A 13,883-nucleotide genomic window follows, 5' to 3' on the forward strand; every position below is an offset into this window, starting at 1 on the left:
CAGCTAGGGTTCCATTTAAAGATGGCTACTGAGTGAGTATCTCAACACAATGACTCGAATCATTCAGATGTTCAAATGATTCGAGTCACTCAACGTTTGGTGTGTCGAGACATCCACCTCAGTCTCTTATCTGTCAGTGGGAGGGGGAGCCGCTACCACTGTGGCAGGTGTGTGTGTGCACTGATCAGGTCGGATCAGCAGTGCAGGGGGCGGAGCGGTCAGCGACTCACTCGGAGTCGCACTGCTACTGCCAGAGGAGTAGCATGGAACCATGGCGCCCGGAGAAAGTGCACGTCATAATCCCGGCAAGGTACTAATGACAGGCGTCGAGATCCCGTGCCTGTCATTAGCCCTACGCCGGGAGCCCGACACCCAGCATACAGATCGAAGGTAAGCTGGGCACGGGGGGGAGGCTTAGGTTAGGGGCTCCCGGGTGGGACTTAGGGTTAGGCACCCCCCGGGAGGGTTAGGGTTAGGCTAGGGGAAGGGGGGCTTAGGGTTAGGCACCTCCGGGGGAGGTTAGGGTTAGGCACCTCCCTGGGAGACTTAGGGTTAGGCTGTGGGGAAGGGGTTTTTAGGTTTAGGCACTTAGAGGGGGTTAAGGTTAGGCACTTGGGGGGGAGGTTAGGGTTAGGTACCCCTAAAGGTGCATACACAAACAACGATTTTTTGAACAATTATCGATAACGATATCGTTCAAAAAATCGTTCACTTTCTGAGTTCAAACAATGAACGATTATCGTTCATGCACGTTCACGTTTGTAGTTTGTAGTTCAGTCAGACTGACCAACTGAATGATTTTCATTAAGGGAATATGCAAAAATCGTTTGTAGTTCAATAAAATCATTCATTACACTTTAAAAAAATCTGACAGATAATCTGACAGAAAATCGTTCATAAAATAATTCATAAAATCGTTGGTAACAAAATCATTGTGCGTGTATGCAGCTTAAGGGAGGGTTAGGGTAGGGAATTAGGTTAGCGATACTTACCAGAAAGAACAATTGGGATTTTCACCTCTGCCGGGCTGCCGCCGCCGGGACGTAAATCATACTGATTCCGCACAGGTTATGACTGCAATTACTGCCCCAAGCAGCTTTCACTGGAGTGGGGACACCTATGGGAAGTTCCCTTTTCAGCTATGCTCCTACTTAGCAAATATACATTGCACCTATATTAATGTGAGTACTACTAATCATGTTCTGTCTACCACAATTATTATTATTTCAGGTCTCCTAATATTTTTTAAAAGGCCTTTCAAATAACACTGTAAGGCCATGCTTGGGAACACCTGGATTTTACCTCAGATGTGTCACTTTTTAGTTAATTGAAGCACAGAATGAGGAGAGAAGGAGGGAGGGGATAAAAGAGGACAGGGGAGGGGAAAGTGCTGATCAGAGAAGGGAGGTGACAGAGGCCAATAAGAAAGGAGAGGAGAGGGGCAAAGAGCCGATCACAGGGTAGAGAGGGGAAAGAGTTAAAGAGGTGAGAAGTGAATGTAATCAATCTGACAGGAAAGGGGAGGTGGCAGAAGATGATCACAGAGGAGGGAGGGCCGGCAATCTGGGCAGTCTGAGGGAACATGAAATGTAGAAACAGATCTTAGATCCGTAACATATTTAGGATATAGAGCAAACAAACTGAGATAAAACTAACAGGCGGCTATCATACTGTGTAGCGCCCCATGAATTCCGGAACCCTGGATGGCGCTCTCTGTCCATTTTGGCGCCCGGAGCTCATGGTCCACTGGAACCACCCTCGCTACTCCCCTGGCTACTGCTGGAGCTTGGCTTGGGCTGTGTGCACTGACTCAGGAGAGTCAGAGCAAAAGCATGATCTCCAGTGCTGGGCTGCGGGTGGTGGAGCTGTCAGTGACTCACTCAGAGTCGCCAGTTCCCCTGCTAGCTACAGCTCTGCAGTGCAGTCTGCAGAAACTAAAGAGTCGTGTCCCGAGACACTCCACTGAGTTGAGCCATGTGGCTCAACTCAGTACTGTGATTTGCTCTCCCATCACTAGTTCCAATCCTATGAGTGAGGAGCTGCAGAAGCTCTGGGGTTGAACTTGAGCCATGCCAGCAGGCAGGTCTGGCAGGCAACAGAGTGTTATCTCACTACTATCAGGAAGGCTGGTCTGGCTGGTCACTTCAAGCCTCTGTGACAGCGGCTCCAGGGTGAAGGTCCAGGGAAGAGAGAGGGAGAGCCAAACCAGTGTAAGGGTGGCACTGCCACAGGGTTACTGGCTGCCACATGCAGATGCCATGGGGAATCAACAGTGCCGCCACAGGGCCATGCTCCCTGTGCAGTGGCACTGCTCGCACACCCCTAGTTACAGCCCTTCAGAGAGGCTAGCCCCGTACACAGAGTAAAATTACATAATGTGACAGCTTTGGTAAATAGAATAATTAAGTAGGTTTAGTTAAGGGGGGGTAGGAGGACATAGATACAGAGCAGGTTACAACACATGAAAATAATGATCACCACCATACATGTGACAGTAGATTGCAGCACAAAAAGGAATCTAGCAATTGCGGAGAATGGGACATGTGCCTGCACAGATTCACGATCATCGGGAATCTGCATTCAGCAGTGCACTAACTTGCACTGCTGAATAAGGCTCAATAAACACAGTTCCACTTGCAATATATCTATTAGGACAGGGGACTCTTGATTACTTGGATGAGGCCTAGATACCTGCTCACTAACAACTCGGGAAGTTTGGAGTAATGAGGGATGGATAACACTTCCTCATAAAGGTAAAGGGTATAAGCGGCAGCACAGTACTGTAGAGAGCGGGTCACTGGAGTAAGTCTCTGGGATGTGTACTGGATGGTAGCACAACTGGAGTGGGACCACACTATGGCAACAGAAACCGGAATGATGTAGGACTAGGCAACTGGAGCCAGAGTGGGACCGGACTTAGACACTGGAGCTGGAGTGGAATCAGATGTAGCAACTGGAGACGGATTGGGACCGGACTTGGCAACTGGAGCCAGAGTGGAATCAGAGTTAGTAACTGGAGCCGGATTAGGACCGGACTTTAGCAAATGGAGCCACTGGAGTAGGCAAGGAGACTAGCTTACAAACCAGGGAGCTGGAACCTTGGACATCTAACAGCAACAAAGTTCAGGCACTGAAAGCTATTGCTGGAAGATCTTTATACCCTGGGTCTCACGGAGATTGGCTGCTGCGATCAGGTGGACACCACCCTGGCTGCCATTGGAGAATAGCAGTCAGCTGGCCAGGACCAACATGGCGGCACCCAGTGTCCAGTGCCGGTTGGAACGCCGCCAGAACTCCGGGCACCTGAGACCACTACCATGCTGGGAGCCCGATAGCAACACACTCAGCTGTCTGGGACTGATATGGCAGTGCCCAGTGTCCAGAGCTAGTGGAAATGCTGCCAGAGCTCTGGGCCCCTGAGACTAGCACCACACCGAGATTCTGTCAGCAGCTCACTGAGCCTCCAGGCCGGGACCCCCGCCAGAATAGAGCAGCATGACCCCGAGGGTATGGACGATTTCTGACAATATCCCACATATATTCAGCACTGCACAGTAGCAATAACTCCCAAAGTGCTCTTTAAATCAGCTGAGTATTCACACAAAATGGCTGCCACTCCCTACACTGACAAACACAGGCACTGTTTCTCTAGTAGCCCAAACAAGCTGAATATCACACTGTGTACTCAAACTCAGTTTCTTGCAAAAGTCAGGATTAAAAGGACAGAATTTGCAAAAGGGCAAAAACTGAAAAGACAAATATGTCTATTTGGGGCACTCTTAAATCAATTCAAATTATTATTATTGAAATAGTTGGCTAAGATTAAAATGTAACTTTTATTATGTACCTTAGATAAAATAAAGTTCCAATCCACAAAAAGAAAAAGACAATAACAAATGTACAACAAATGGTGATTTACAAATATACAATAAGTGAAATTATTATCAGGATCGTATTTGCCTGCAGTATCATGTACATATAGTACCAATGGTCATTTATTTAGCAAAAGGTATCATGTACATATGGTACCAATGATTGTTCAATTAGCGAAAAGAAAGGAGAAAAAAAGGCGAGTATTTGATGATTTTATCGGGTCCTCTTCCAGTTACCTACTAAATAAATCCCTGGGGTAGGAAGAAGGAAACACCTCACACAGTTTATGGATGATGTGACCAATTGAATCACCTTATTATACCAATATTGGATCATGAAGGTCACATTGATTTATCATAACAATACATTTGTTTCTCATGCAGCATAACTTGTGATGACCAATTGTCAATACATAGGTGCTGGTACATCTGATTTATTAATCAATAAAAATTGAATTCATAATTAATGATTTATAGAGCATGGAAGGTAATAACTTAATAGTTAACCATAATAATACCTCTATGAGTAAGATTGATCTTACACATACTCCTGAACCCAGCTTGGTTCCGAATAGTATCTCAACAACAATTGATTGAAAATAACTAAGTGATGAATGTTATTGTTCTGCACAAAGGGCAGTATTCACATCGTTTTAAATACAGATATTAATTCACAATGTAGTTCAGTATAGTCTAGGGAATAACCAATATCACAGCATATAAATATCTGATGCTCTTAATAAATAATATACATTATATACACATATATTAAGTAGGATATATAGTATATTGGCCAAATAACCCAATATAAAGGAGATTCCTATAGAAGGAAGTAAGATCTGTGGTACTGAGAAACGGAGAACCACTTCTACTTTCCCTTTTCTACATCAGAAAAGGGATGAGAGAGTGGTACAATGTGACACACAGAGGAAACAACAGTGAGCACTTCTACTGTTTGAGAAAAGGCTGGGTCTCTCCCCTGTTACCTAAGCGGCATTGCAGGGGGAGTCGCGAGCAGAGAACTCAAATGAGAGAGTGCGTTATGAAATGACAGTGAAAGTACCTTGCCCTGGATTGAGGAAATTAAAGCTGCATGAGCTGTGTGAGGGAGCCCTGGTGCCGTGCACCGTTCAGTCAGCAGTCAGTACGCGCGTTTCGCCGTATGTGGCTTGGTCACCTGATAGTAAAGCAGTGTTCTTGCTTCCTGCTTGTTAAAGGGCAAGTGCCCAATCAATGAACTGAGTTAGAGATTGACTGTCATTACAGCCAATCACAATCTGGCGGGTTTGAGCCTATCAATGTTAAAAAATGTATCAGTGGGTGTCGCAATTGTGGAAATTAGCATATGTAAACAGTATAAACGGCGGAGAGACGATCTTAATAAATTAGATTAATAGGATAATAGTCAGATTGATTGGACAATTTAAAGATATTTATGTAAAAATAAATATAAAACAATGGTGATCAATAATAAGACCACACAATTAGCGTATTATATAAAAAGGGGGAGAAGGGGGGGAGGGGAAACGGGGAAGGGGAGGTTTAGTGTAAATAGCCAATTGTTAAAATATATAAAACAGAAAATTAATTATAGAATAATTAGGTGAAATGTTAATTAAACATAATTAATATATTAAATGGGTAAATTAAAAATTATTGGATAAAGTGGGATTATCTTCTGCATATAAACAATTCTATGAGACATATGTCTTACATATAGATTAATGATTTAACTTCAACTTCTTATTTATAGATTGGCATCATTAGTGCAAATATGGTGAAATAATAGTGATAGGAAAATATTGGGAAAGATAATAATCGGGGTGAGCTGTGCTAAATAGTGAAACAATTAATAAATCTTCATCAGAAACTGACCTCTCAGATGTAGAGGAATGTAGTGAATTTAATTCTCATACCAAACACTTCTTAGGTCAGAGAAGTGAGAATTTGTCACTTTACCCTCATTTTTTAGATGAAACAAGGGGCAACCGCGGACGCCCCGCAAATCCAAAACGAGGCGGGGGTCCAAAAAGAAGAGAAAGATTCGAATCTCAATCACCAAGTCGCTATTCAACTCGGACCAACAAAAGATAAAATCTCCTTTAACACCCGTTAAGATTATCAATCTATCAGAACATATTCTTAATAATTTCCAAACTGAAGTCTTAAGTAAGGGTCTCTTTCTAACCCACCAATCATTTCAACAGATTCAAATTGGAAACAAATCTTAAATTATTTGGAAGGAAACTCTTACTCACCAAATTTTACAGGTCAAAACACAATACTTCAGATGTAATGGACTTAAGCACAACCACAGAGGATACCTCACAATTGGAACAGGAAGCACTTGAGGCTCTGGAACAATTAGCCGTACAAACGGATACACCCCCAAAAAATGCAAGACCCATATGCAAGAAAGGTTCCACATTCTTTCCTCCAGAAAACATATGCCCGGAGGTGAGTGTTTTTCTCAGATGTGTATCCCGAGATTTTGATAATATCTACAAACAACAAAAATATCAAAAACCATACCAATCCAATCATTAATACCTTAACCAATCATTAATATCTATATGTAAGACATATGTCTCATAGAATTGTTTATATGCAGAAGATAATCCCACTTTATCCAATAATTTTTAATTTACCCATTTAATATATTAATTATGTTTAATTAACATTTCACCTAATTATTCTATAATTAATTTTCTGTTTTATATATTTTAACAATTGGCTATTTACACTAAACCTCCCCTTCCCCGTTTCCCCTCCCCCCCCTTCTCCCCCTTTTTATATAATACGCTAATTGTGTGGTCTTATTATTGATCACCATTGTTTTATATTTATTTTTACATAAATATCTTTAAATTGTCCCATCAATCTGACTATTATCCTATTAATCTAATTTATTAAGATCGTCTCTCCGCCGTTTATACTGTTTACATATGCTAATTTCCACAATTGCGACACCCACTGATACATTTTTTAACATTGATAGGCTCAAACCCGCCAGATTGTGATTGGCTGTAATGACAGTCAATCTCTAACTCAGTTCATTGATTGGGCACTTGCCCTTTAACAAGCAGGAAGCAAGAACACTGCTTTACTATCAGGTGACCAAGCCACATACGGCGAAACGCGCGTACTGACTGCTGACTGAACGGTGCACGGCACCAGGGCTCCCACACACAGCTCATGCAGCTTTAATTTCCTCAATCCAGGGCAAGGTACTTTCACTGTCATTTCATAACGCACTCTCTCATTTGAGTTCTCTGCTCGCGACTCCCCCTGCAATGCCGCTTAGGTAACAGGGGAGAGACCCAGCCTTTTCTCAAACAGTAGAAGTGCTCACTGTTGTTTCCTCTGTGTGTCACATTGTACCACTCTCTCATCCCTTTTCTGATGTAGAAAAGGGAAAGTAGAAGTGGTTCTCCGTTTCTCAGTACCACAGATCTTACTTCCTTCTATAGGAATCTCCTTTATATTGGGTTATTTGGCCAATATACTATATATCCTACTTAATATATGTGTATATAATGTATATTATTTATTAAGAGCATCAGATATTTATATGCTGTGATATTGGTTATTCCCTAGACTATACTGAACTACATTGTGAATTAATATCTGTATTTAAAACGATGTGAATACTGCCCTTTGTGCAGAACAATAACATTCATCACTTAGTTATTTTCAATCAATTGTTGTTGAGATACTATTCGGAACCAAGCTGGGTTCAGGAGTATGTGTAAGATCAATCTTACTCATAGAGGTATTATTATGGTTAACTATTAAGTTATTACCTTCCATGCTCTATAAATCATTAATTATGAATTTAATTGTTATTGATTAATAAATCAGATGTACCAGCACCTATGTATTGACAATTGGTCATCACAAGTTATGCTGCATGAGAAACAAATGTATTGTTATGATAAATCAATGTGACCTTCATGATCCAATATTGGTATAATAAGGTGATTCAATTGGTCACATCATCCATAAACTGTGTGAGGTGTTTCCTTCTTCCTACTCCAGGGATTTATTTAGTAGGTAACTGGGAGAGGACCCGATAAAATCATCAAATACTCGCCTTTTTTTCTCCTTTCTTTTCGCTAATTGAACAATCATTGGTACCATATGTACATGATACCTTTTGCTAAATAAATGACCATTGGTACTATATGTACATGATACCGCAGGCAAATACGATCCTGATAATAATTTCATTTATTGTATATATGTAAATTACCATTTGTTGTACATTTGTTATTGTCTTTTTCTTTTTGTGGATTGGAACTTTATTTTATCTAAGGTAAATAATAAAAGTTAAATTTTAATCTTAGCCAACTATTTCAATAATAATAATTTGAATTGATTTAAGAGTGCCCCAAATAGACATATTTGTCTTTTCAGTTTTTGCCCTTTTGCAAATTCTGTCCTTTTGTTCCATGTGTATAGCACAAAATAATTTTGGGTGCACCACCAATAATAAGTCATCGACATAAGATATTTCAATTGTATTATATTTTATATACAACAATAAAATTTTGCGATAGACTTGAATTTGGTTTTCTAACTAACTTATAATCAAAAGTGATTTATTGTAACACTAGTGCGGACTCTACTTTTTTCCTTCTTATCAAAAGTCAGGATTACACAGTACTTGAAATATAGCAGATCTCAGTAACTCAGCAATTCTTAGAATTTGTGGATAATTCTCATTTCTCTCATACACTCTCACAATAGCTCTGTAATAGATCTCAGAGGCTCTCAAAATGATTCTCAATAACTCTTAAGCAATTCTTAGTAGTGCTGTAGCTCAGTAGGCACATATCACTTTTACAGCTCTTTTACTCATTCACAGCCTCCACAGGTCTCAACTGTGGCTCCCAATGCTGATACACTGTCTGTGGCTCTCAGTCTCAGTTGGCGCTTCTGCAGCGGGCACTCGGTGCACCATAAGCGGGTATTCAGTGGTTTATGCCACCCTCACCATTTGACCGATAATGTTTTTCCCAGTCTGTTGTCTCTCACAGAAGACCTGCAGCTGATCAGTCCGCTCCTTGTTTCTCATCTGCCCATGTACAACCACAAACACTGTGTCCTGTTGCTGACTTGCCTCAGTTTTGGCATGTAACATTTCCAACTGGTGACAGCCTCCTATATTGCAACGTCCATTGGCTCCTGTCAGATCCACGGGCATCGCACATAGAACTCTAAATGTAGCCACTTGTGCAGAGAAATAAATGTCATATTTTCTCCATGGTATCATTGTTTTATTTCTGCTTTGTTGTGATATTACTGTAGAATTATATTTTTCTTAGATTCGCTAAATAATGTTTTTTCCTTGACTAACGTAATATTAAAACTGTTTTTCAGCTTGCAAAAAAATATGGCACATTCTTTACCTTCCACTTTGGATCTATAAAAGCTGTGGTTCTGGTTGGATATGAAGCCAATAAAGAAGCCTTGGTAAAAGCCAATTATGATTTTGGAGAACGTGGAGCAATCCGTATTTCTGATGACTTTCAGCAAAACCATGGTAGGTTAATAAGTTTTAGAAATTGCCATTTTTGCCTATAGTACCACAACATCTTGGGGAGCATTTCTGAAACCTGAGCTGAAAGTTGCAATGACCTACAACTGCCAATCAGAAAAGGTGCAGTGACCAACAGCAACCAATCAGAAAAGATGTAGTGTCAAACAACCAATCAGGCGTTTGTTGTAATCTTTTTAAGCTTTGCTAAAAAAAAAGTATTGGTTACTTGGAAACACAAACGTATCTACAGTTACCTATAGAACAGTTTTAATAAGTGATCCCTCTTGACTCTTGTCATTTGATAAAATATAAATGTGCAAAATAAAACAAACCAAATAGTAATAGTATAATATATATATATATATATATATTCAAAAAATAGGGTAGTACACGGCGCTGAGTCCTGAAACAGTTAATGTGATTCCAAAGTAATATCAGTCCATCAAAAGTTGCACTCCCCAAACGTATAGGGTGGCTGCTCCTACTCCCATATACTGCTGCCCAAGCAGCGTCAAAATCTGTAAAACAAAAAAAAAAGGGTGGAGAAAAGAGCGCCTCCTAGTGCATTAAATATGTAAATGATGTAACCATCACCAAAGATAATCACCCTCTGTGTAGATGGGGGTGTACCTTATATAGTGGAATTCACCACTTATTCAACAGCAAGAACAATCACAATGATTCCTTATTTGTCCAACTTCTGGAAACCCTCAGGCTTTTCTCTCCATATAGACCAAAGTGAATCAACACATAGAGAAAAATAGAAAGACCATAGTGTAATTCTATACACACAAATTTATTCAACAGAAAATAAGCATATCAAAATGCCCGTACATAAAGTATAAAAAGTTCAAGCTTATCTGCATAAGAATGTCACTGGTAGAGGATCATACCACACACCACCTCAACGCGTTTCGTCCGTTAAAACGATTTTGGACTTCATCAGGAGGATAATGAAAGGTGCTGTACATGGTCCATATATACCCTAGACTATTAGTCTTAATTATGGGCGTGTGTACCGCCTAAAGCGGTCTCCGTTACATGCATTCTGCCAACCCGGAAATGGTGAGCGCTTGCGTTCCATTGTGCGGAAGCGGAAATTCCGTCCTCGCACAGGACATCTAGTGTCTCAGAGTGCACTGCTCTAATTATTCCCCACGAGTGAGGCAAGGACAGTGCTCTGGATATGCTGTATCGGTCACAGTGCCGTCAGCTCCAAGCGCCGCCCGAACCTCACCCTGCCCGTATATCTAAATGGCGGCGGCCATTTTGTTGAGGTATTTTGCCTCTAGTGTTCAACCAACAGCCATTTTGCCTTAGGCTGACACTAATCACAGCGCTTTGGAAGGTGATACCCCGGTTATCTTAGTACATAGGTTGGAAAATATATATAGGACCACTACAGTTATACATATTATAAATACAATGGATTAAACTAGGTCTTAAAATATGTTAAATTGTGAACATAAAAAATAACTAAAAATGCACATGCAATTGATTCAATAAAAACAGATATAAACAGCAGTATAAAAATAGGGATAAATTAATATAAGAATGGCAATAGTATAAGTAAAAAATCACTCTAAAATTGATACTAGTAAAAATCAGTGAATTTACATTAAAAAGGGTGCAATTTCATAATTATCATTCAAGCCATGTGGGATCAGGGTATTTAATGTGTAAATCCAAAACATCTCTCTCTTGGATAATTTATTCTCTATATCTCCACCACGTTCTCCAATCTCCACATGTTCTATGGCTTTGAATTTAAAACCTTCTAAATTTGAATCATGCATTGATTTAAAATGCCTGGGGACACTGTGGTTTTCCTGTTTATTCTTAATACTACGAACGTGCTCTTGTATTTTCATTTTTAGTGGTCTTTTTGTTTTTCCCACATATTTTAATTTACAGGGGCACTCTAATACATAGATAACCCATGTTGTTAAGCAGTTCATACGCTCTTTAATCATAAACCTTCTTGAATCATCACAGTTCATACAACTTCTAGAATTAGGGTGAACAAACCTACATATATTGCAATGACCACATTTGAAAAAACCTTTTGGCTGATTTCCCCACATGTTCCTGTTTATGGATTCTTTTATTCTCAATTGGCTAGGTGCTAAAATACTCTTGAGATTTCTAGCTTTCTTAAAAACCACGGTGGGTTTATCTGGTAGGATAGTGTTGAGAACTCCATCCATTTTTAAAATCCCCCAATGTTTCATTAGGGTGTTACGGATTTTTTTCTCTTCTCTATTGAAAGGTGTAATAAATAGGACCTCCTTACCCTTTTCACCAGTTTTGTCTTTATACTTCAAAAGGTCCTGTCTATTTACATTTCTGGTTTTATTCATTGATTCCGTTAGGAGATCTTCTGGATAACCCCTATCTTTAAACCTACTGGAATATAATGCCAATTGTTCCTCACATACATCCTGCGCACTGCAATTCCGCTTAACTCTGCAGAACTGCGAGTAAGGTATATTCGTTTTCCATTTTAACACATGTCCACTATCAAAATGCACATATGAGTTAGTGTCAACTGGTTTTACAAAACTCTTTGCTTTGTATGGATCTCATTGCCAGTGCTTATTAGTGTTAAGTCTAAATATTCTATTTGATGATCATCAAATTTATACGTGAAAGATAAATTGTAATCATTTACACTAATGTAATCCATAAACTCTTTGTATATTAGTTCATTGCCTTTCCATATTATTAAAATATCATCAATGTATCGTTGGTATAAAACCAAATTATTCCTAAAAGTAGTATTTCCATAGGCATACACATTTTCCCAGCTGCCCATGTGTAGATTAGTGAAGCTGGGTGCAAATACAGTCCCCATCGCTGTACCACAGACTTGCAAGTAAAAATCACTGAGAAATTTAAAATAATTATGTTTCAAAATAAAATCCATTAAAATACAAATAAAATCTTTATGTAATAGACTCAGATCCATATCTTCAATGAGAAACTCTTTGCATGATTCAATACCTTTTAAGTGGTCAATCGATGTATAGAGAGATTGAACATCTATAGTCACCCAGTGATAGTCTTCTTCCCATATAAAATTCTCTAATATCTGTAATATGCTCGTAGTGTCTTTAGTGTATGACTTCAACTTCAGTACATATTTGCTTAGAAAGATCTCCACATATTCTGAAATGTGTGCGGTTAGAGAATCTATACCTGCCACTATTGGTCTACCCGGGGGGTTGATCAGTCGTTTATGAATTTTAGGGAGAAAGTAAAATATAGGTATCACCGGGTTATTTTTTATAAGATATTGAAATTCATCTTTGTTGATAATCTCTTTTTTGAAAGCTTCTATTAATACGGCTCTAAGTTCTTCTACAAACCCCAATGTGGGGTCTCCATCGAGTTTCCTATATGAAGAGACATCATTCAATAACCTCTGACCCTCAGTTATATAGTCTATTCTATTCATGATTACTAGGCCGCCACCTTTATCAGCCTGCTTTAATACAATTTCCTCATTTTTTCTCAAGTTTTTTAGGGCATTTTTCTCAAAGTTAGTCAGGTTCTCTTTAATTCTTATGCCCTGGGCAGCTTTATCAGCCTCGCATAAATCTTTTTTCACAAGTTGATAAAACATATCAATTTGACTACTTTTGGATTCTAATGGATAATATTTTGAGGGTAATTTTAGACCTGATTTAGACCCACTTTCATTACTGCTTATGATGGCTTGATCTTTTCTTATAAAATGTCTCTTTAATGTCAGCTTTCTGACAAACTTATTAAGATCAATAAACAATTGAAAGTTATTAGGCTGTGTTGTAGGGGCGAAGGACAGGCCTTTACTTAATAATGATGTCTCTGATTTCGTAAGCTTATGTGAGGAAAGATTGAAGATCCCTTTAATCTTAAGATCTGTCTCTGTGACTAATTCTGTAGGTTTCTCCTTTTTTTGTATTCGCTTAGTGCCCCCCCTTCTTCCCCTTCATCTACAAGCCTTCTTTTTAATGGTGAGGATCGCTTTATTTTTCTTGGCAACCCGTTGCACCTATTAATATCTCTCTGGGGTCTGAGGCTAATGGGGATAAAAAATCTGTATCAGTATTAGATGCTAGTCTACTAAGAGTGGAGTAACGATTCTGATGTTCAAATTCAACTCTTTTTGGTGTTATTACCCTATTTCGTAAATACTTAGGTTTGGGCTGTGATCTATTCCATTCTCCCAAATTCCTTGTTCTGGAATTATCCCTCTTGACAGGATACGATCCCTGAATATTGCCATTCCATTTTTTTAACTCTCCCATTTAGATAATCCATTTTATCTCTAACTAATTTTTTCTCCTTAGTTTTTATCACTTCTGATTCTATCCTCTCCAGTTTTTTGACCAGGACCACCTCATTTATTTTGTAGTCCTCGCTAGTCTTGAATTTTTCCATATCTGTTTCTTTATTTTTAAGTTATTTTTCAATTTCTACTAGGT

At 39.3% G+C, this 13,883-nt stretch overlaps 1 protein-coding gene across 1 annotated transcript in view; it reads left to right on the forward strand.

Moving 5' to 3' along the window:
• Positions 1-13,883, forward strand: part of LOC148539012 (cytochrome P450 2W1-like) — an 83,710-nt gene that overhangs the window by 13,450 nt on the left and 56,377 nt on the right. Inside the window, exon 2 of the mRNA XM_088451869.1 lies at positions 9,255-9,417. Within this exon, the coding sequence (XP_088307995.1) occupies positions 9,255-9,417 (163 nt within the window). The remainder of the gene's footprint in view (positions 1-9,254; positions 9,418-13,883) is intronic.

Source organism: Taudactylus pleione, unplaced genomic scaffold (assembly GCF_031769625.1).
Source record: "Taudactylus pleione unplaced genomic scaffold, aTauple2 ptg000032l, whole genome shotgun sequence".
Lineage (NCBI taxonomy): Eukaryota > Metazoa > Chordata > Amphibia > Anura > Myobatrachidae > Taudactylus > Taudactylus pleione.